Here is a 25,713-nt window from a genome sequence, read left to right on the forward strand (position 1 = left end):
AGTGAAACGTTCCATATGAAAAAACACTCCATATAGAAGAAAAAAATATGACTGAGATAAAAAAAACAACATGAACTAAATATTTCAATAACACATACCCTAATGTTCCATCCAAGAGGTCCAAATTTTTTTCTTTCTTGTACAATAGCATGGAAAAAGCAAATTCCAAACACTAATTTACACCAGTCTTGTGCTAAAACTGAAACAATAACAGAATTCATGTAAAAATAGTAATTTTGTATTTGTGCCTCTGTTCATATATTTGGCCTGTAAATGCAAGTCTTAAAGATTATTCGTTGTAGGCTTAAGAATTCTTTCTACTACAGGCATAAAGCCTAGAATTTTGTGCGGAGGGGCTAGTTGATTATATTGACTCCAATGCTCAACTGGTGATTATTTTATTGATCTTGAAAGAGTGAAAGGCAAAGTCAACCAGAGCAACATTCAAACTTAAAATGTTTAACTAGAACAAATGCTTTTTAATCATTTTGGCTGGCACAGCAGCAATTCTGCCAGCTCCCCAGTGCCACATAGATACTAGGGGGAGGAGACTAGTTGATTACATCAACCCCAGTGTTTCACTGGTACTTAATTTATCAACCCTGAAAGGATGAAAAGCAAAGTCAACCTTGATGGAATTTGAACTCAGAATGTAAAGCATTTTGCCTGGCATGCTAACGATTCTGCCAGCCCGCTGCCTTAGTTGTAAACATAAGGTTTTCTAGTATAGGCACAAGGCCTGAAATTTGTGGGGAGAGGTTTAGTAAATTACATCACCCCAGTACTCAACTGGTACTTAATTTATTGACCCCCAAAAGGATGAAAAGCAAAGTCAACCTCGGCAGAATTTGAACTCAGAACATAGCGATGGGTGAAACACAGCTTAGCATTTCATCCTGTATGCTAACGATTCTGCCAGCTCGCTACCTTAGTTGTAGACATAATAACAACATCAACACAGCTCTAGTAGGACAAGACAGCAGTCAGTCTACTAATTAAGCATCAATAAACTTTGCTAAAATTGACAGAAGTGTCCACTTGGGAAATCTATCCCCTATCTTAGTATGAACCAAGTACCATGAGTGCTGTCGATTTATAAAAATTCTAAGACATGTCTGAAAGGTGAGATGATCAAATTATTATGAAAGTGATTGATTTGGCATTTGTCATCCATTGAAGACCAAGCTTCAAAGAATAAACTTCAAGTAATCAATATTATGAAACATTTTATGATGGTCTAATGAAAAATTTTTCATATGATTGGTAATGGATACTGTAGTCCTTATTATAACATACAGTGTAAAACAAAAAAGATGGGAAGGCCACTTCTGGAATGTCCTTTTACTAAAAAAAGGTCAGAAAGTGAATGTGGTTAAACAATATATTTTATGGTAAGCCGGTTAGGAAGTCTTTATGTGATCACTCAACCTGCTAGAAATAGCAACCAAATCTTCTACAAGCTCAATCCTACTGGTTTAAAAATAGAAGGACATTTTAGATATGTGCCTGAAATAAAAAGACAGGTTGGTGTTGACAAGATCATCATTGATCATAAGTCTGCTCAACCAGATCCAACCTGGGGCTAAACAACAACAACATCATATTTTATCACATTCTGAATATAATAATAAAATAATATGAGCAACAGGCGTAGGAGTGGCTGTGTGGTAAGTAGCTTGCTTACAAACCAAATGGTTCTGGGTTCAGTCTCACTGCGTGGCACCTTGGGCAAGTGTCTTCTACTATAGCCTCGGGCCGACCAAAGCCTTGTGAGTGGATTTGGTAGACGGAAACTGAAAGAAGCCCGTCGTATATATGTATATATATGTTTGTGTGTCTGTGTTTGTTCCCCCAACATCGCTTGACAACCGATGCTGGTGTGTTTACGTCCCCGTAACTTAGTGGTTCGGCAAAAGAGACCGATAGAATAAGTACTAGGCTTACAAAGAATAAGTCCTGGGGTCGATTTGCTCGACTAAAGGTGGTGCTCCAGCATGGCCACAGTCAAAAAGACTGAAACAAATAAAAGAATAAAAGAGAACAGCAACATATGAATGAAACATCAGTAGCCAATTGTGTGAGAAACAGAAGTTTACTTACTGTGTTCTTCAAAGAAAGCGGTTGTGATAGTGCCAAATGTTCTTTTTAGATTTGCTCTGAGACCTTTCGGTGGTTCATTAGTTACTTTGATGCTGTTCTGAAGGACACTGATGGGAAAATGTTTTGCTGGCATCGAACTTAAGAACAAACGAAAATCACAATGAATTTCATCAGGTTCTTCCACTAAATTCCTGATAATATTTTCCATAGATGGCATCCATGACTCAGCTAAGTGGCAGTTCTTTGAGTAGATGAAATGAAATAAGAATGGTAAAACAAAAAGTATAACTGCAGCATTGGCTATAATACATTTTACTTAGAAGAGGGTGCTGAAAAGGTCCTGACTTTAAAGGTATCACGAAAGGCCTGATTGGAGGCCCAACCTTCCAAGTTCTTTTACAGGGCTTTAAAAAACTGAAGGACCGTTGCAGTAAGTATGTGAATCTGAGAGGGGAATACTCTTTCTTTTACTTGTTTCAGTCATTTGACTGCGGCCATGCTGGAGCACCACCTTTTTATTTGAGCAAATCGACCCCAGGACTTATTCTTTGTAAGCCTAGTACTTATTCTATCGGTCTCTTTTGCCGAACCGCTAAGTGACGGGGACATAAACACACCAGCATCGGTTGTCAAGCAATGTTGGGGGGACAAACACAGACACGCAATCACACACACACACACACACACACATATATATATATATATATATATATATTAAAAATAACGTCGACCACTAACGTGGACAATTAATGCGCTAGAAATAGATCACATTTTGTGTCTATTAAGACCTAAAAAGTTCTCAACATGAAATATAGCAGCATATTTCATGCTGCTATATTTCATGTTGAGAACTTTTTAGGTCTTAATAGACACAAAATGTGATCTATTTCTAGCGCATTAATTGTCCACGTTAGTGGTCAACGTTATTTTTAAAATGTACCTTAATCCGCTGAGATTGCAGATAATATTTCTGAATCTCTTTGATTCTTTAAATGTGCTGGCCCCCTGATAATTAATCAATATTAATTAATATATTAATATATGACTAATTACCAGATCTTATAATAAATATATATATATATATATATATACGACGGGCTTCTTTCAGTTTCCGTTTACCAAATCCACTCACAAGGCTTTGGTCAGAAAAAGACACTTGCCCAAAGTGCCACGCAGTGGGACTGAACCCAAAACCATGTGGTTGGTAAGCAAGCTACTTACCACACAGCCACTCCTGCGCCTATGTGTTGAATAAAATCATAATTAACTGATCCTCCTGTTATTCAAAGCCAGGAACTTTTCAGGACTCCCTCGTAAAAACATCTTTAATTGTCTACCAATAGTTTTCAGTATATCAAGCAACCAATTTTTTTTATAATTGTTGGTGTTATGATTTCTAACAACAATACAAGGTGATGATTTTGTATGTATGTAAGTGTGCATGATGTACATATGAATGTGCATATTTGTTGGCACTCCATCGCTTATGACGTCGAGGGTTCCAGTTTGATCCGATCAACGGAACAGCCTGCTCATGAAATTAATGTGCAAGTGGCTGAGCACTCCACAGACACGTGTACCCTTAATGTAGTTCTCAGGGATATTCAGCGTGACACAGTGTGACAAGGCTAACCCTTTGAATTACAGAAACAGAAAGTAAGAACGAGAGAAAGTTGTGGTGAAAGAGTACAGCAAGGTTCGCCACCATCCCCTGCCAGAGCCTCGTGGAGCTTTAGGTGTTTTCGCTCAATCAACACTCACAACGCCCGGTCTGGAAATCGAAACCGCGATCCTATGACCGCGAGTCCGCTGCCCTAACCACTGGGTCATTGCGCCTCCACAGATGTGCATATACTGGAGTGGAAACAGTCAGTTAAGTCAACCTCTATAAGTAACATGTATGTATAATGTAACTTTATAAACTCTGGGATGATGAAAGCCGAAGCCAACACTATGCACCATGAAATCAAAATGTAAAAAGATAAAGACAATATATCAGTTTTACAGTAATGATCAAAGGAGTGACAAGATAAATAGTTTTTGAAAATAGGGTTTTCTGTCCCAAATAAGCCCTTTTGCATTCAATATACTGCAACTGTCTGTTGTAATTCTCTTTTCCTACAATGTTATAATGCCCAAGACATTGATTTTGGCACAGGGCCAGTAATTTCAGGAGAGGGAGTAAGTTGATTGCATTGACACCACCCCCATACTCAACTAGTACTTATTTTATTGACCCCCAAAAGGATGAAAGGTAAAGTTGACCCCGGCAGAATTTGATCTTGGAACATAAAGATGGACAAAATGTCATTAAGCATCTCACCCAGTGTGCTAACAGTTCTGCTAGTTCACTGCCTTGATGAAGCAAAAGACATTAAACGATGAATAAAGGAAAATTGTAATATTTAAACCTTTTCCCAAAACTATCAGCAATGAACTAAATCTGGTTTCAGTTACAGACTCAACTCACCAAAACCCATTTCATTGTACTCACTAGACATATAGCTAGTATGATGATTTATACTTCTTTCATTGGTTTCAGTCATGGAACTGTAGCCATGGTAGGTACTGCCCTCGAGGGTTTTAGTTGATTATATCAACTTTGTTCAGTACGTATCTTATCATTCTTGTAAGTTACAAAATACAAAGTAAACATTGGCATAAGAAGTGATAATTCAGTCTGACATTAATGCCAAAAGCTCTTTCTAGCTCAGTGTATCGATTCTCACTGATATAAACACACGCATGCACTCATACATAACAGGCTTTTGCACTATTTCTGTCAACCAAATTCTGCTCAGAAGATATTGATTAGTCACATGCTATGACAAGATGTTTGGCCAAAATGCTGTGCTTTGAGATCAAACCTGGACTCACATGATTGTAAAGTAAACTGCTTAACCACAAAACCATGGCAATATTTTGCATAGAGACTGATTAGTGATTTTTGATTTAAGTATGAGGCCACTAATTTTAGAGAATGGTATGATAGATTTAGTCAACCCCAGTACTCGACTGGTTCTTATTTACCTGTAAAAACACCCAGTTACCTAACACTGTAGCATCTTTAATCATTGTCTGTGCAATTGGACCTTGTCCTTGCCCAAGAGATATTGCCTGTAATCTGAAAAGGAAAGAAAAATTTTTAAAAAAGCAGGATTCAGTCATACAATATATAATTTACAATTGGAATCTTGGGATACTTCGTATAATATTTGGTTCTATTTGCACATGAGTAATGGTTGGGTATATCAGCTGATGCTAATAAGTAAATTCTTGTTCCTTTTGGTAAGAGGTAGCATATATTCAATTTCTTGAAATACATACATTGCTGATACTAATAAATAAATAAATAAATAAAGTGATTTCAAATTTTGGCACAAGGCCAGCAATTTCAGGCAGTGGAGTAAATCAATTGCATCGACCCAGTACTCAACTGGTACTTATTTTATGGACCCCGAAAGGATGAAAGGCAACATCTACTTCAGCTGAATTTGAACTCAGAACATAATGACAGCAAAATGCCACTAAATATTTTGCCTGACCTGCTAACAATTCTGCCAGCTCGCTGCCTTGAATAAATAAATATATCATTAAGAATGAAATCAAACTACATCTGGAGGTGTTTGTTTTCACTGCACACAAAGGAATGTTACACCATTATGTCATCACAGATATATTAAACTGATCAACTGAAATAGAATGCTACCAAGAACTCCATTGTTGCTTCTGATAATTGTTCTAACATATTATTACATAATATTAATAAAAAATGGAATAAAGATTCAACAAACCGATTCAAGTATTCTTTGTCTTTAGCAAATTTGAGAAATGCCCCCATAGGATCTGAACCAGAGCTTAGAATAAATATCAGTGGAATGTTCTTTCTCATGTCATTATATAACTGTGGTAAACTGAGAGCTGGACTTTCAATATAGACTGGACCAAGATTTTCACAAACAAAATTAGTAATTGCTAATATAGTCTGGAAAAAAAAAATAACATTTAAATTTTATCAAATAAAGAAAACTTTAAGTAAATATTTTTATTCTAAAAGTTAAACAATGTTTTGTTTTTTTTTCCTTTTTCTATAAGAAAGTCCCAAGTAAGGTGAGATACCATTTAGTGAAAAAGACTATGAAGAAGGAGAAATTAAGATGAAAGGAATGAATTTATGCCAGGCTTGAAAGAGCTCATATCATAAGAAGGAAGAAAACATTGAGATGAAAAACAATTCCAAAGTCTGACAGTTTGAGGAAAAAAGCTACAATTGTAAAAAGACTTCATTATTCATGGAAGCACCACATTTGGCTGAAGACACTGTGAGTTTCAGGTAAGGAGAGATGGCACCAAGTGACCTGGAACTAAGAAAGTTCATCAGAGTACTTCCTGTGACAATAACAACTATCATTATCATCGTTTAACATTTGCTTTCCATACTGGCATGGGGTGGATGGTTTGGCAGGAGTTGCAGAGCCAGAAGACTGTGTCGTGCTCTACTGTCTGCTTTGGTATGGTTTCTGTGCTCTTCCTAACACCAACCACTTTACACGGTGTACTGGGTGCTTTTCACACCACTGGTGAGGTCACCAAGTAACTTGCAAGGCAAGACCCTTTGATTGAGAGGTGAGTAGTATTGAGGGAGTTGGCTTTGTGTCTGGTGCTGAGCAGTTACAGCATGACCAAAGGAGAGAAATAGGTATCTTGCCTTAGAGGTTAAATAAACAATTTTGCTTAATCATCATCATCATCATCGTCATCATTATCATCGTTTAACGTCCGCTTTCCATGCTAGCATGGGTTGGACGATTTGACTGAGGACTGGTGCAACCGGATGGCTACACCAGGCTCCAATCTAATTTGGCAGAGTTTCTACAGCTGGATGCCCTTCCTAACGCCAACCACTCAGAGAGTGTAGTGGGTGCTTTTATGTGTCACCTGCACGAAAACGGCCACGCTCGAAATGGTGTCTTTTATGTGCCACCCGCACAAGAGCCAGTCCAGGGGCACTGGCAACGATCTCGCTCGAAAACCCTACAAGAAAACCCAATATTAAATCAAGAGATTTAATATTGGTTTCGAATTTTGGAACAAAGCCAGAAAGTTTGGGGGAAGAGATAAATCAATTACATCGACCCCAGTGTTCAACTGGTACTTATTTTATCAATCCTGAAAGGATGAAAGGCAAAGTTGACCATGGTGGCATTTGAATTCAGAATGTAAAGTTCAATAAAATACCATTACCGAGCATGTTAACAGTTCTGTCAGCTCACTGCCTTATAAGAGATTTATCACTGGTTTCAAGTTTTGGCACAAGGCAAGCAATTTCAGGGTGGGTCCAAGTCGATTACATCGACCCCAGTGCTCTGCTGGTACTTGTTTTATCGACCTAAAAGGATCAAAGGCAAAGTCAACCTTGGTAGAATTTGAACTTTGAGTGTTGTTATGTCTCAAGGCTACTGTTATCTAGCACCTTCGGATGATCTCTACTCAACCGCTACACAACTGTTACTCAACTGCTACTCCACACTCCTACCACGGCCAGACTACCTCTATTTATATGTCTTGGGAGATCCTACTACTTCGTCTGGGGGCGTCAACACAACAAATGTAAAGATTAATGTGATTTTAATGTTAAGAAGATCAAGCTAATTTTAAATTTAAATGAAGGAAAATAAAACTAGTATTATTGTTGCAAGATGATGCAAACAGACAGAATGAACTAGAAATTACAAGTAACACATAAGTGTTTGTATCAGTCGTATCCTTATCAACCTTTTGGGATAGTACAGACATGTGCCAGGAGTTTCACCTGAAAACCTAGTGGGAAATACATGTCCAGTAAAGTTTTTATATTAATTAAAATTCAACTTTCAATTAAGGCATCATCTTTTAATGGGTTGCAACAATGAATACAGCTGGTAGTTATTACTCCATACTTATTTATACAAGGGAGTTGGTTGTGTTTACAATTTTGTTTATAAATCCCTTTATTTTGTTAATTCAAGTTAAGCGCTCTTATCTTATTCCTTAGTTATGCATTTATAGTTTCCCTTGATTTATATGGTATACCAAAGGAATGGTTAGTTTTATAAATATATTTAATCAACAAATAACAACACTCGGACAACACTGTCTGAGCAAACATGTGTCATCCTTATAAAATTCTGAATCAATGAAGAATGGGATATAAAGTCTCAAGAATGTTGACAGTGTGCGAATCAAGGGGATTAGCAGAAAATCTAAAATATATTAGCAGATGAGTTTGCAGACGAACAACACAGGCATGTGAATAAAAACAAGAATTGCATGAAAAATACAAAGACAAAAATCAAAAAAAAACATAGAGTTTCATAAATATGTTACGAATCAAGAAGGAAACAAATTATGAATTTGGCTAAAAGGCTATATGGATGAAGTGTTAGCATTCAATGAACCATCAAATAAAACTATCAAAATTAAAGGGGAAAAGATGGTGTCTATAAAACAAATAGGCATGACAGACCTTGCTATGTTGTTGTATTGGCCTGTTTTTTTTTTTAATGACAAATCATCCAATTTTACTAATCCTTAAGCCTTTAGCATTAAAACCAACCATATCTGGCCCAAACATTCTACCTGTTTTATCTTCAAACTGGCCAGATCCAGCCTCTCACACCTACTCTGAAATGTCATTCTAGAAATATACAGTCACATCATCAAAATCTCAAAGACCCAGGTAATGCATGATTAATTCAAAGGAATGTGAATAAATAAGCATTACGTTTGATAGAATAATGTCAATGCTAAAGGTTTAACCAAGGAAATTACCTCATCTGGTTGTTCTTCACATCCATCATAAGAGGTGGATGGATGAGGATGAAGTGAAACAGTTGTTAAAGTAAGGTTATGGCATCCGGGTAGTCTATTGAAGAAATCAACATAACTAATGTGGGATTGAGTGAGCAATTTATCCCTAGTTTGGTTTGGTGGGGAATATAACAGAAACAACAAAGAGACAAAAAAAACACGAGCAATTAAAAACTAAATGAAGCAAACACTCCCAGCAGTTTAATGGTGCAGTTATAACTACTGAACATTTCAATCAACAAGCCTTTCATGAACTTCTATATGAAGAGAGCAATGAGTCAGAATTGGCTAACTGTAGTGACAGTTGTATAAATGATAGTAGTGACTGATATGTTAGTAGACATTATCATATTTAAGAGACAGTGAACTGAGTAATAGAATTTTCAGTTATCTGTGACACTCTCAGGATGCATATCTCACATTAGATACTAGTCTTCAAAGCAGAGAGGTGAGGAATTTTTTTTTTTATCACACCAACTTCACATTTAAACATAATAAAATTTAGTGAGCACCAATATACATATTCTCCAAAATATATAGTGGAGGTCAGTGGAGTGCACAGGTAGTCAGGACTTATAGCTATATGGGTAATTGGAATGTAGACAATTCTTTACTGCAGTATTTACCATGAAAGAAACTCTCACATAAGGTATAAACAACCAAATATGCTTGGTTGTTTATACCCCAGCACTGAGATCACCAGATCATGTGATTTCAGTCTCCTTTGATTTCATCAGTGATGGATACTTGACAATTAGAGATAGCAGTGACTCATCTCACTGCTGCTATTTCTAACAGTCGAGTATCTGCACAGCCATGCCTGTGCCTATATGTTTATAAATCATGATATCCTGAAAATATTTTTGTATTTTTTGCCAAAATATTTCTGGCAAACTATTTGGTGCACTTTATCAAATGAGCCAGCACAAAGAGTATTTAAAGGAGACAAAATCAGATGTAGAGTTACAAAATCTAAAAACTAACTATAAGCATCTATGTCAGAAGCTAAGCCACACACAACAAAAAAGAAACAGTTCATCTCAACATATTTCAATTTCGAAATCTGTGCTCAGTAATTACCTACATAATTGTTTTAACTCACAAAATCACATTGGACAACTTAAATCAAGGACAGATTTAGTTTGCATTAAGATATTATGAATGGACTCCTGTTGCTTTGATGAATGAGGATTCAACAAGATGCAGTAAATGAAATCTGCATCTACATCAGGTCTGAGGAAAGTAACCAACATCCTATTATAACTTATGTGTAAGGTCCAAGCTGGAGACTTCCATAGCATCCCCTACCTTTCCTCCACTGCCCCTTTCTCTATTGCCACTGGACATATGAAGATGATGATGGCTAAGGTGGTGGTTGGTGTTTTGGTTTGTTGAATAACCTGCAAGATGACTACTACTATAACAGGCTTTGTTTGTGCAGAACCAGTCCCACTCTCTCATCATACAAACTTGTGTTGGTCTGGTGCAACGAGTTCCTTGAGCCCAGTAGCTATCAGGTTGCAAGATTTGTATGGAGTTATCTTCTCTTAGATGAGCAGCTGAGGAATTTATATAGCCTGGGTTTGTTGGAATGTCTGTGAGTGACCATCTTCCAGACAAAATTCCATAACATACAAATTAACCTATAGCTGGGATCTTGACAGATGCAACTACTCCAGGTCAGAGTAGATCTGCAAACAATGATGGTTAAGAGGTGGTTCCACATTCTTTGAAACTCTGGAATTCACAAACCAGAGCCCCACTACGAAAATGCAGCTTCCATTCATACTCAGAACCAGAAAGAAATTTGGTAAGAAGCTTACTGCCCAACCACATGGTTTTGGGTTCAGTCCCACCACATAGCACTTTGGGCAAGTGTCTTTTACTATAACCTCCAGCTGACCAAAGCCTTGTGAGTGGATTTGGTGGATGGAAACTAAAAGAAGCCTGTCATATATATATATCTATATATGTATATTTATGTGTGTGTGTGTATTTGTTTGTGCTTGTCTCCATCCCCACCCCCAATGCTTGACAACCAGTGCTGGTATGTTTGCATCCCCATACTGGAGTTGATATATTCAACTAAAAATTCTTCAAAACAGTGCCCCAGGATAACTACAGTTTAATGACTGAAACAGGTAAAAAAATTAAAAAGGTAACCATTATCTCTAACAAAAATCCCTGTAAACAATTTATATAACACACAAATTTCAAAGTTGTAAATAGAAAAGATGCAGAAAATGCTTGCCTGTGAAGAACCTAAATCAAGTACAAGTTTACAAGTTTAATACCAAATTCTAAGTTAACATCTCTAATACACACAGTCAGTGAGATGAATTAATAGGAAGAATTAATACAAAAGGATTTCAAGAAAATGGATAGGTTATTTATAATTGACACTTTAAGCCTATATGATTGTTATTCTGGTGTTGTTGTCTATCCTATTGATTACATCTTTGTTAAACCAACCTTTTTCTTTCTTTACTGTCTTTAAAATAAAGAAAATATTTTTGTTTTTTTACCTTTTCAGGATTGTCTCTTCTTGTAAATAAACTAAACTAATTTGTAAGCCAAAGAGCTTTGATACAATGTTTACATTTTCCCTACAAAAATATTTTCTCCCAAACTGTTTGTTTTAATAATAATTTTTGTCTTGTTTTAGTTTTAGTTGTTGTGTTTCCGTTGTAATATTTTTTTGTTTTCTTGGAGTTTTTTTTTTTTTGTCTGTTTGGTTAGTTAATTCATATAACTGAGATGTTCTAATTAAAATGATTTTGAATGAGCAATTCATCCCTAGTTCAGACATCTTGTCGGTTTAGGAGAAAAATATATATATACAAGAATTTACAGAACTAAACAAATGAGAGTTGAGAACATATAAAGACGACAAAGTAATATTTCCAAGATTCCAATTAAAATATTCTTAATAACTACTCCAGCTTGAAAAATATATATATATAGTTTAAAATGACAAGAAATATATATGCATGCATAGTGTTTGTGCATGTGTGTGAGTGTATATATATATATATATTTCTCTCCCTCTCTTTCATTTTATATATATAACATATATTATACATTCATATGTGTGTGTGTACATCTATAAGAAGAAAAAAATGGGAAGAGAGGAGAGTGAGTAATTATATGTACTATTAGATATTTAGAAGAATTTCTTATACCAGAGGCGCCATATATATAGATATAAATATATATATATACCTATATATATATATATATATATATATATATATATAAAAAAATAAGCAACACGGATTTCAAAGGTGATTGCAGTACGCACGTTTCATGCTACTCCAATTTATTTAAGTAATGCGAGCATTACATTAAATGCAATATGAAGAGCAATCTTCAGCTGCACGAAAATGCAGAAAATTACAGTAGAAAAGACATATTATAAACGTGGCAACATTTCAAATCCAAGTGGGAGAGAGAATACATAAAAATCCAAGTGGGAGGAAGAATACATAAATCCATCTTGATATTCGGGTGCCTACGCATAAGTACCATATTCAACCTTGAATCTATATATATATATATGTTAATATATATATATGTTAATATATATATATATATATATATATATATATATATATATATATATATATATATATATATATATATATATATATATATATATATATATATATATATTAGATAAATAGATAGACAGATAGATAGATAGATAGATAGATAGATACATACATACATACATACATACATGCATACATACATACATACATACATACATACATACATACATACATACATACATAGAAATAATGAGAAAATATATATATATACACACACACACACATCATCATTTTAATGTCTACGTTTCTTCCAAGTTTGTGTGGATCAGATAGAATTTGTTGAGAGAGATTTGCTTCCTGTTGCCAACCCATATTTGTTTCATGTCGCCATGGCTGGACATGTTTTTGCTGAAGTTTGTATGACTGGCAGCACTCATTTACATGCATTTACATACAATGTCAAGAAAAGCAGACACAAACATACACATATGCACACCTAAGCACACACACACATACACACACTCACACACACAACATATTAAACAAGGTTATTTTTCTGTCTACTACACAAGGCTTTGGGCAGCCTGGGGCTATAGTAAAAGCCAACTGTATCCATCCATACACACATGATGACTGCATCTCGATTCCAAGCAATGCTGTCAAATGATTGTTCTCTTAAAGCAACACAGAGGCACTCTTTTGTTCAAATGTAGCAATGACAGGTACCTTTTTTTTTTTAGTAAGTCTTCAGAGGTAGAGGCGCAATGGCCCAGTGGTTAGGGCAGCGGACTCGCGGTCGGAGGATCGCAGTTTCGATTCCCAGACCAGGCGTTGTGTGTGTTTATTGAGAAAAAACACCTAAAGTTCCACGAGGCTCCAGCATGGGTGGTGGTGACCCCTGTTGTACTCTTTCGCCCAACTTTCTCTCACTCTTTCTTCCTGTTTCTTGAGTAAAGCTACGATGGACTGGCGTCCCGTCCAGCTGGAGGGGGGGGACACATACGCCATAGAAACCGGGAAACCGGGCCCATGAGCCTGGCTAGGCTTTAAAAGGGCACATAAAAAATTTAAAAAGTGTTCAGAGACACATGCCTTTATTCCATCAGTAACATTTTGCCTCTTTAGGCTATGGACAGCCATAGTATGCAACACGTAATAGAGATATTTTGTGTTAGGTAGGAGCAGTGTTCTCGTCTTTGTTGTTACTTTCACTACATTTTAGCTGTATACACTTCAGCCTTTTTCAGGTGTCATAATTCACCTCAATGCCTTGCTTGGCATTGAACTAAATAAGCATTACATTTGGCAGATTAATATGAACACTAAAAATGTTTTTAGGTGGTTTTTTTTCTTACACACACACACACAACATGGCCTCGCTCAGTTGGGATTACACATGTGTTACTTTGACATCATCATTCCATAAAATTTGTTTATGGAGTGACAAAATATTGAAAAATATCAATAGGCGCAGGAGTGGCTGTGTGGTAAGTAGCTAGCTTACCAACCACATGGTTCCGGGTTCCACTGCATGGCACCTTGGGTAGGTGTCTTCTACTATAGCCTCGGGCCGACCAAAGCCTTGTGAGTGGATTTGGTAGACAGAAACTGAAAGAAGCCTGTCGTATATATGTATATATATATATATATGTATATGTGTGTATATGTTTGTGTGTCTGTGTTTGTCCTCCCAACATCACTTGACAACCGATGGTGGTGTGTTTAGGTCCCCGTAACTTAGCGGTTCGGCAAAAGAGACCGATAGAATAAGTACTAAGCATCCAAAGAATAAGTCCTGGGGTCGATTTGCTCGACTAAAGGCGGTGCTCCAGCATGGCCGCAGTCATATGACTGAAACAAGTTAAAGAGAGTAAAAGAGAGATGTGTGAGTAAGAAAGAAATGAGGAGAGAGGTTTGGGAATGTGCTAGAAACAACAACCAGATCTCCCTTAAATCATACATTTTCCTCTGAAATTATTAACAATTTGTTTTAAAACCAAAAATGTTTCTCTCACAAGTTTTAAGTGCGCAGTGAAAAAGAAAAAAATAGCCAAAATCGTTTCAGACTTGGGTGGTGAGAGAGTGGCAGGTGTGAAAGAAAGAAATTTTTTAAATTTATTTCTTTTTTCTTCGTAAAAAGAAGCCTCCCATCATTCGGAAGACTTTGGTGAAAAACATTGGAAAAAATCCCTGTCAAAATGGAGAAAGCCCAACTTATGTGGGCTGTCTGATCCAAAACTCTGTTTTCCAGAAACTCCTCCCCCCAGCCCCCTTCCAAAACTTTTGCCTAAAAATTTCTTTGTAATCATAATATACACTGTTTGTATGGTATTTATACAAAATTTCATTAAAAAATACCAATTTTCCAGAAAGTTATGAGGAAGAAAATTCCTCTCCCCAACCTCTCAGAAAAAAAATTTTTCCAACAAATCTTTATATACATATATACATAACGTTTATGGTACTAACTAGTTGAAGCCTGATTGTATATTTAGATTAAATTAGAACAAACTGCTAATTATCGTATTTCACCGTAATTCCAGGGACATTTGAAAAAAATATATAGACAAATACAATGGAAATAATACGTGTCTGTCTTGATGAATACATGTATTACATTGTTGTTTTTAACATACATGTATGGTGAAAGATTTCGTATGAATATGAAATCTCTTATTACCCTAGCAATAAGGAGTATTTAAAATATATAATACCCTAGTATCCTGGTGTGGGAAAATAGCGAAATGAATTGCTCTGAGACAGGATATAAGCAATTATTTTGTGAAAGTTTCATAAAAAATGTATCCATTTTTCTGGAAGTTCTGAAGCAACAAGGTTGGAGGAGGTATTAAACTGTAGTTATGCCTTTTTTCAATAAATGTTAATGTTAACGGATTAACGTTAACTTCCATTACATTTTCAAAGAATAAAAAGATTGATGATCAATGAAGTTAACTTTTTGGTTAATGGATTAACAATTACTGAGGCTAACTTTTTGATTAACAGTGCCCACCTCTGTATATATATATATATATATATCAGGAATGTGCCACCTAGGTAGGCAAGGTAGGCATTGCCTACCTTGAATAAAATGGATCGATAGCAACATTTTTCTTTTATGGCAAAATATGCACCTAATTCAATAAAATTATGAAGGTTATACTGATTATTATGCATAAAATGCAAAATGTTTTATTTGTTGATTAGGTAGGCATAATTCGCCCCTGCTTTTCAATCTCAGTATTTAAGCTACGCATGATACTGATGTAGTACACGTGCTGCATGCACTCCTACAACACCGTTTTCTTTACAAGCTATAAAGGCAGAAGTAAATCTGCCTTCAACTCAGTCACACATCTGTGTTTTACTACATAAAGGTCACCAACTGCCTACCCTGAGTAAATACTGATGACATACATACATACATACATACATACATACATACATACATACACACATACGTACATACATACATCACTTCAGCTTTTCTTTCAGTCTAAATCCTGTGAGGTGTCATTACTATTTCGGAAACCTTATAACATTCAAATTCAATAACTTTCAGTTTCATTAGCAGACCACAATTTACATCCAATATGATTAAAGCCATGGGTCAACAGTCTTCCTTTTATTATAAAGACATTCAAATTCTTTCAAACACTCCACACAAAACTTTACGTCTCACCTACTAAGTCAATTTGCTTGACTCCTGTAATGCTAATAGTTAATTTAATAAGATTATTTGATAGATAATCAGTGAAAGAGGTGAAGTGTAATTTCCCCTTAGTGGAATTCCAATTACAAGAACTTGCTATTCCTTCCAAAATACATTTTATCTTTTAGCATTCAAATTACTATACCCCACTGTAGTGCACCTGAGCACTATACACAATAATTTCATCATCATCATTATTATTATTATTATTATTATTATTATTATTATTATTATATATACAAATGTAATGCTTGTTTACCTTTTACTAGTTCCAGTCATTTGGCTGCAGCTATGCTGGGACACTGCCTTGAAGGGTTTTAGTCGAACAAATCGACCCTAGGACTTATTTATTTTTTAAGTATAGTACTTATTTTATCGGTTTTTTTTTTGTCAAACCACTAAGTTACAGGACTGTAAACACACCAACACCAGTTGTCAAGATAAAATGGGAAAATAGGAAAAAAAATAAACAAAATCCGAAGGAATATTAATAATAGCAACCGCAATGCACAAAATAGCAACAAGACACAAAATAGGTTAAAGGAACCGAACAAAAAATGCAGAAATCCTGAGGTCACATTGAAAAATCACATTGGATAATTCAGTGCTACATTCATCATCATCATCATCATCATCATTTAGCATATGTATTTTATGCTGGTATAAGTTGTTTTGTTTGATAAGATCCAGTTGGTTAGAAGACTGCATCAAGCTCTAATGCCTGCTTTGGCATGGTCTTTATGGCTGGATGCCCTTCCTAATGCCAACCACATCAGAGAGTGTGCTGGGGGCTTTTTCGTATCACTATCACTTGTGAAGTTGCCAAGTAATTTGCAAGAAAAGACCCCTTGAGTGAGAAGTGGGGGGGGGGGGCAGTACTGAAGAATGAGGCTTCTGCTAGGTGTTGAAAGGCAAAAGTATGATAGAGGGATAGGAACAGGTGTCTTGCAGTTGAGGAGATACGTGGCTATCCCTACTTGGATAAGGAGAGAGTATGGTGGTGAAAGGGTGCAAGGAAGTATCCTCAGGATACAAAAGGGTGAATATGAGAGGAATGGAGACAGTGGAAAAGGTGAGGGGGGGGGAGAGAGAGAGAGAGAGAGAGAGAGAGAGAGAGAGGGAGAGAGGGAGAGCAGGAAAGTTTGTGAAAGGGTGTGGTGAGAGATATGATCAGAGGTAGGGATGTAGGTGATTATATATATTTTCTTTACTCTTTACTTTCTCTTTTAATTGTTTCAGTCATTAGACTGCGGCCATGCTGGAGCACCGCCTTTAGTCGAGCAAATCGACCCCAGGACTTATTCTTTGGAAGCCTAGTACTTATTCTACCGGTCTCTTTTGCCGAACCGCTAAGTTACGGGGACGTAAACACACTAGCATTGGTTGTCAAGCGATGTTAGGGGGACAAACACAGACACACAAACATATACACACACATACATATATATATATATATATATATATATATATATATACATATATACGACGGGCTTCTTTCAGTTTGCGTCTACCAAATCCACTCATAAGGCTATAGTAGAAGACACTTGTCCAAGGTGTCACGCAGTGGGACTGAACCCAGAACCATGTAAGCAAGCTACTTACCACACAGCCACTCCTGTGCCTATATATATATATATATATATATATGAAAGGATGTAATTAGTCATTGATAGAAAATAGTTTTGTTCTAAGTCTAGTTGAAACAATGACACAAAGATGGAGAGTTGATATGAAATGAGACAGAATCACAGGAGAACTGTTTTCATAGACAGATCTCACCTTTTAGCATTCAGATTACTGTCAAATCTAATATTCATTCACATTGTTTTGAATTACTCATGCATTATCTCGTAGCTTCAAGATTTCAATGATCTGATTGTTTGGTTCCCGCATGACATTGTAGGGTAGGTATGAGATGTTGGATCTGGCCAGTTAGGACATAAAACAGGTAGAATATTTGGGCTGGATACAGCCAGTTTAAATGCTAAAGGGCTAATGTTACCTAAGTATAAAAATACAACAAGGGTTTTACCTTCTCTTCTTGGAATGTTTTGATGAAGATTAGTTTCTGGAAAGGAGTTAACTGATTATCATAATCATCACTGTCAGCCCATCCCAATTCCTCTATATTATGAAGAGAATTTACCTGAAAAAAGACAAAAAGAAGGAAATTTTGTTACTGATCATTAATTTAAAATCGTATTAACTGACATAGAAGATGAAAAATGATAGAAGCCTCTACCTAGAGGATCCTATCATTTTTCATTAAATATTAACAGCTATGACTACACTGAAGGATATCTTTGCAGGTTTTGCAAGGCTCCCAGGCATGCGAATAGATTAGTAAGAGAAATAATCAATTAAATACAAGTCAACCAATGCCAGATGGAATAAGAAGAATCAGTGGTCATGGAAATAAAATATTTATTCAAAGATCAGGAACATCTTTTATTTGACTGTCAACTATAATAGATTAGAAAGCATGCATGCATACAAACATGAACACACACACACACACACACACACACACACACACATATGTCCTCATATGCCAAGGTGTCCTCATAAACATTGGTGTGGGTGTTTGGTGCCATGTAAAAAGCATTAGTACTGGTGCCACTTAAAAAACACTGGTGATGCTGCTACGAAAAAAGCAATGGTTGGTACATGGTGCCACATAAAAGCACTGGTGATGGTGCCACTTAAAAAACACTTGTGATGGTGTTGCTTAAAAAGCACGGGTGCTGGTGCCACATAAAAGCACTGGTGATGGTGCCACTTAAAAAACACTTGTGATGGTGTTGCTTAAAAAGCACGGGTGCTGGTGCCACATAAAAGCACTGGTGATGGTGCCACTTAAAAAACACTTGTGATGGTGTTGCTTAAAAAGCACGGGTGCTGGTGCCACATAAAAGCACTGGTGATGGTGCCACTTAAAAAACACTTGTGATGGTGTTGCTTAAAAAGCACGGGTGCTGGTGCCACATAAAAGCACTGGTGATGGTGCCACTTAAAAAACACTTGTGATGGTGTTGCTTAAAAAGCACGGGTGCTGGTGCCACATAAAAGCACTGGTGATGGTGCCACTTAAAAAACACTTGTGATGGTGTTGCTTAAAAAGCACGGGTGCTGGTGCCACATAAAAGCACCGATGATGGTGCTGTGTAAAAAAGCACCCCGTACACTTGCGAAGTGGTCAGCATCAGGAAGAGCATCCAGCCGTAGAAACTAAGCCAAACTCGATGATGAAACCTGGTGCAACCTGGCCTTGCCAGCTTCTGTCAAGCCGTCCAACCCATGCCAGCATGGAAAATGGACATTAGATGATGATGATGATGATGATGATGATGATGATGATGACGATGACAATGAATACACACATACATGCATGCATGCTATCATTTATAGCTTTATCATCTGCTTCGAGATCATAACTCAGAGCATAAAGGTGGACGAAATGTTGCTAAGTATTTTGCCCAGCATGCTAACAATTCTTATTTCTTTATTGCGGTGGCGACGACGACGACAACGAAGGAGGAGGAAGAGGAGGAGGAGGTAAATGTATGTCTGTGTTTGGGTGGCTGGGTGAATGGTTATTTGTGTGTGTTACTGTCCCCTTGCTTTGACATTGCATGACAGTTGTAAGTGAGTGTCACCATCATACAAGCAGTGTCCTTCATTTCCAATCTTCGATGAAAACATGTCTGGTCAGGGATGAATATTACCTTACTTAGATGGAGGAGATGAAGGCAAGTAACAGGAAGGGCATCCAGCCATAGAATTCAAATTCCATCTGGCTCATGCAAGCATTGGAAAGTGGACATCAGAATGATAATGATGATGATAGTAATGATGATGATGATGATGATGACGCCGACGATGACGATGATAATGATGATGATTGTGATGATAATGATGATGGTGGTGGTGATGGTGATGGTGATGGTTAGGAGTGGTGACGACAATGACAAACCCAGCTAAATATGAGCCAGAAACACGATGCACTGAACTGATGCTATATTATACCTTGTGTTCTTCATCCACTTGTTATCAAACTATTAATGAGCAGTTAACTGATTGAATAATTCATATAGAAATTTAATAGTTATGATGAGGCAGGTTTTCCTTTTGTTCCACATTGTGTAACAACTACCTACAGCATCTCTATAACAACATGTTATTAACTGGAGTCTGAAGCTGATCTCTTGGTTTAATTCCTTAGTTAACTTCAGGGCCAACTTATATTCCCAGGTAAGTTGAAATGATTTCGTACAACTGACTAGACATCCAACCTCTTTTGGCAGCAGTATATTTTGGCATGAGGCAAATACACACACACACACACACACACACACACACACACACACACACACACACACACACAGAGAAACATGCAGAAATATAGACATACAGGTGCAGGCACAGCTCTGTGGTAAAAAGCCTGCTTCCCAACCACATGGTTCTGGGTTCAATGCCACTGTGTAATATCCTGGGCAAATATCTTCTACTAGAGCCTCAAAATGACCAAAAGCTTATGAGTGGATTTGGTAGATAGAAACTGGAACAGGCCTCTCATATATTTATAAATATATATACACACACACACATACATATACATATGTGTGTGCCTATGTGTTTTTGTATCTGTTTGTCCCCCACCCCCCCATAACTTAGCAGTCCAGCAAAAGGAACCAATAGAATAAGTACCAGGCTTAAAAAGAAAAAGAACAGTACTGGGGTTAATTAATTCGCCGAAAAACTTTTAAAGGTAGAGTCACAGCATGGCCACAGTCTTATGGCTGAAACAAGTAAAAGTAAAAGAAAAAAACGCAGATAGAAACAATGATATGAAAAAGAGAGAGGGGGTTGAGAATAAGAGCAACATTAAAACAAGAGAAACAATTAAATGACTGGTATTAAATAAGTCAGCATTGATGCAACCATGCCAAATAAGCAGCACCAAAACAGCTGTGCCATAATGTCTCATATCCATTTTTAGGAAATGCTTTCTTTATAAAAAAAAAAATACAATTTCTTTTCCTGAAGAGTGTCATAGCTCATGTTGAAGTCTCAGTATGAAATCATTTATTGTTTAGTTATTTTAATTATTAAAGACTACATTTTGATCAGCATGCACATTAGTTGTCAATATCTAAATATACCAGCTAAATATAAATTAACGTAAATTTAATTTTCAAGTAGATCAGAGAGTATCCCTGATCAAGTTACTTCTTTGTGTTGAGAGGTCATAACTCCAGTATTATGGACATTTGGTTAGAATGTCTTGAAGGAAACAACTGCAGGATGGATTCTTCAAGCCAAGCCAACTGGCAGGAAATCTATGTATAGATCAGGAATGAGATGGCTAGAGAATATCCATAGTCTCAGTTGGTCATGCTTGGAAATCCAGCCAGAAAGTCTAGTGACAATTGCTTCTGATAGGATCCTATGCAGGAGGGGCCTGAAGACTCTACCTCCATAACTCTCCCAAGAATTGTGATTAGAGCTAGAGGGATGGATGGATGGATGGATGGATGGATGGATGGAAAGAGTAAGCTAAGCAGAACCTTAAGTCAGTTGAGTGACTCCTCAAACTAGATGCCAGTTTAGAAAAGATCTAATCTAGCTATCTGACTATCTGACAACCTATCGTCTGCATTAACTGCTAGATCATGATATCTGAAGGTGTTAAAAAAATCAACTTAATTTCAACTTTGAAATACTTCTGTCAACCATCCTATCCATGCATGCATGGAAGACGGACATCAAATGATGATGATGATATACATATATATATATATATATATAATATAACAATTAACTCTATTAAACATCAGTGCTGAAATTTCAACACATTCCCCCACATATGTAAACATTTTGTTCCTCTAATACAAAAAAAAAAAACAGTATGTAATAATAATGATGACGATAGTAATCATGATGATGATGATGATTTCAAATATTTGCCACAAGGGCATCTTGGAGAGGGGATTAAGTTGATTACATCAAACCCCATTGTGTAACTTGGCACTTATTTAATTGGCTCTGAAAGGGTGAAAGGCAAAGTCAACCTCAGTGAAATTTGAATTCAGAATGTTGCGACAGTCAAAATACCACTAAGCATTTCGCCCAGCATGCTAATGATTTTGCCAGCTCAAAGCCTTCTTAATAATAATAATAATAATAGTAATAGTAGTAGTAGTAGTAGTAGTAGTAGTAGTAGTACTACTACTACTACTAATAATAATAATAATAATAATAATAATAATAATAATAATAATAATAATACGGCTGTAAAGATCAATTATTGATCAATAAAGCCATAACTGAAGACAGCCGCAGAAAGAAGAAAGGCCTCAGTATGGCCTGGGTGGACTACCAAAAGGCTTTCGACAGTGTTCCCCACACGTGGATTCTGGAAACACTAGCCATAAACAAGGTGGCACCAATTATCATAAAATACATAGAGCACTCAATGAACAAATGGCAGACAGTGCTACAGCTCCAAACAAAAGAGGGACTTGTGAAAACGAAAGCCATCCCCATTAGAAGAGGAATATTCCAGGGAGACACGCTCTCTCCACTCCTGTTCTGCCTGGCACTCACACCTTTAACAGAATTGCTAAATAGAACTGGATGCGGTTACAAATGCTATGGAAAAACAGTCAGCCACCTTCTATATATGGATGACCTAAAATTATATGCAAAAAACGACAAAGAGCTAGAAACACTACTACAGACAGTACACGGCTTTACCAAGGAAATAGAAATGAAATTCGGATTAGAAAAATGTGCCAAAGCAACCCTGAAAAGAGGAAAATTAGTTAAAAGTAGCAATATAACACTAGATAAAGCCAATGAAATAAGAGAACTAGACGAAAGCCAACCATATAAGTATTTAGGAGTCAATGAACTAGATAGGATACAACATACACAAATGAAAGAAAAAATAAAGAAAGAGTACTATAGACGAGTTAGATCAATACTAAAAACAGAGCTCAATGCTAAAAACAAGATAATGGGTATCAACACTTTAGCTGTCCCAGTTATAAGCTACAGCTACAACATCCTTAACTGGACACTAAACGAACTATGTAAAATAGACAGGAAAACAAGAAAAATAATGACAGGATATAGGATGCACCACCCAAAATCTGACATAGAAAGGCTATATATACAACGCACAGAAGGTGGCAGGGGTCTTATACAGCTAGAAAACTATTATAAAATAACCACCATAGGACTGCAAAAATACCTACTCCAGAAGCAAGGGAAACTAATACAAATAGCCACAAAACACGAGCAAAACAAAAAACTGTTTTCAGTATTTAAGGAAGCTGACAAATACAAACAAGAAATCAATCTACCTAACAAATACGAAGAAGAAGAAGAAGAAACAACAAAAGCTATAAAACAAATGAAATCCAAACTAAAACTAGAACAGCAACGGACCATGATAAAACGATGGCAAGAAAAGCCCCTACATGGTAAATACTGGGCTAAACTAAATGCGAAAGAAATAGACAGAGAAAAATCCCAGCAATGGCTGAGAAGCTCAGGACTCAAAGCAGAGACTGAAGGATTTTTAATTGCTGCACAAGACCAAAGCCTCCCCACCAGAAATTACCAAAAACACATAATGAAAAGAAATATAACAAGTAACTGTAGAATATGTGGAGATCGACAAGAAACAATAAATCATATTATCTCTGGCTGCCCAGTCCTGGCTAAGAAGGAATATATTCACAGACACGACAGAGCTGGGACCTATATACACTGGAAGCTATGCCAACATTATGGAATAGCAACAGAAAAAAGATGGTATAAACACACGCCAGAAAAGGTCACAGAAAACGAGAAAGCAACCATACTCTGGGATATGCCAATACACACAGATAGAGAAATTAAGGCAAATAGACCAGATATAGTTGTCAAAGATCATGAAGGAAAAAAATGCCTTCTAATTGATGTTTCAATACCAGCAGATGACAACGTTTCTCTAAAAGAAATGGAAAAACTTTCAAAATACAAAGACCTGGAAATAGAAATAACTCGAATGTGGAATCTAAAAACAGAAACAATTCCTATCATAGTAGGTGCCTTAGGTATAATAAAAAAATATTCAGACAAATACATAACAAAAACACCAGGACTTACAAATATATATAACATACAGAAAATTGCACTACTGGGTACTGCACACATTCTACGCAAAACACTTTCAATACAGTAAACATAAGAGCACCACAGCAAACCACAGCACATACCCAAGGTTCACAGAGCTGCGCTCGGTAGTGAAGTGAAAGCACGTTATAAAAATAAAACTACTGAATAATAATAATAATAATAATAATAATAATAATAATAATAATAATAATAATAATAATAAGGTGGTAGAGGCCTTATACAGCTGGAAAACTATTATAAAATAACCAGCATAGGACTGCAAAAATACCTACTCCAGAAGCAAGGGAAACTAATACAAATAGCTACAAAACACGAGCAAAACAAAAAACTGTTTTCCGTATTTAAGGAAGCTAACAAATACAAACAAGAAATCATACTACCTAACACATATGAAGAAGAAGAAGAAGAAGAAACAACAAAAGCTATAAAACAAATGAAATCCAAACTAAAACTAGAACAGCAACGGACCATGATAAAACGATGGCAAGAAAAGCCCCTACATGGTAAATACTGGGCTAAACTAAATGCGAAAGAAATAGACAGAGAAAAATCCCAGCAATGGTTGAAAAGCTCAGGACTCAAAGCAGAGACTGAAGGATTTTTAATTGCTGCACAAAACCAAAGCCCCCCCCCCCCCCCACCAAAAACACATAATGAAAAGAAACATAACAAGTAACTGCAGAATATGTGGAGATGAACAAGAAACAATAAATCATATTATCTCTGGTTGCCCAGTCCTGGCTAAGAAGGAATATATTCACAGACACGACAGAGCTGGGACCTATATACACTGGAAGCTATGCCAGCACTATGGAATAACAACAGAAAAAAGATGGTATAGGCACATGCCAGAAAAGGTCACAGAAAACGAGAAAGCAACCATACTCTGGGATATGCCAATACACCAGATAGAGAAATTAAGGCCAATAGGTCAGATATAGCTGTCAAAGATCATGAAGAAAAACAATGCTTTCTAATTGATGTATCAATACCAGCAGATGACAACGTTTCCCAAAAAGAAATGGAGAAACTTTCAAAATACAAAGATCTGGAAATAGAGGTAACTCGAATGTGGAATCTAAAAACAGAAACAATTCCTATCATAGTAGGCGCATTACGTATGATAAAAAAATATCCAGACAAATACATAACAAAAACACCAGGACTTACCCAAGGCACACAGAGCTACACTCGGTAGTGAAGTGAAAGAACATTATAAAAATAAAACTGCTGAATAATAATAATATTAATAATAATAATAATAATAATAATAATAATAATAATAATAATAATAATGATTAAATCACATTCTTA

General features: G+C 36.3%; 1 protein-coding gene across 1 annotated transcript in view; it reads right to left on the reverse strand.

Moving 5' to 3' along the window:
- LOC106867680 (dynein axonemal heavy chain 6-like) overlaps window positions 1-25,713 on the reverse strand; it is a 367,549-nt gene that overhangs the window by 55,929 nt on the left and 285,907 nt on the right. Inside the window, exons 67-71 of the mRNA XM_089362433.1 lie at window positions 18,245-18,358; window positions 5,895-6,085; window positions 5,131-5,224; window positions 2,101-2,341; window positions 99-199 (exon numbers count right to left, since the gene is read on the reverse strand). Coding sequence (XP_089218559.1) covers window positions 99-199; window positions 2,101-2,341; window positions 5,131-5,224; window positions 5,895-6,085; window positions 18,245-18,358 — 741 coding nt within the window. The remainder of the gene's footprint in view (window positions 1-98; window positions 200-2,100; window positions 2,342-5,130; window positions 5,225-5,894; window positions 6,086-18,244; window positions 18,359-25,713) is intronic.

Source organism: Octopus bimaculoides, chromosome 14 (genome assembly GCF_046866305.1).
Source record: "Octopus bimaculoides isolate indiv1 chromosome 14, ASM4686630v1, whole genome shotgun sequence".
Taxonomy (NCBI): domain Eukaryota; kingdom Metazoa; phylum Mollusca; class Cephalopoda; order Octopoda; family Octopodidae; genus Octopus; species Octopus bimaculoides.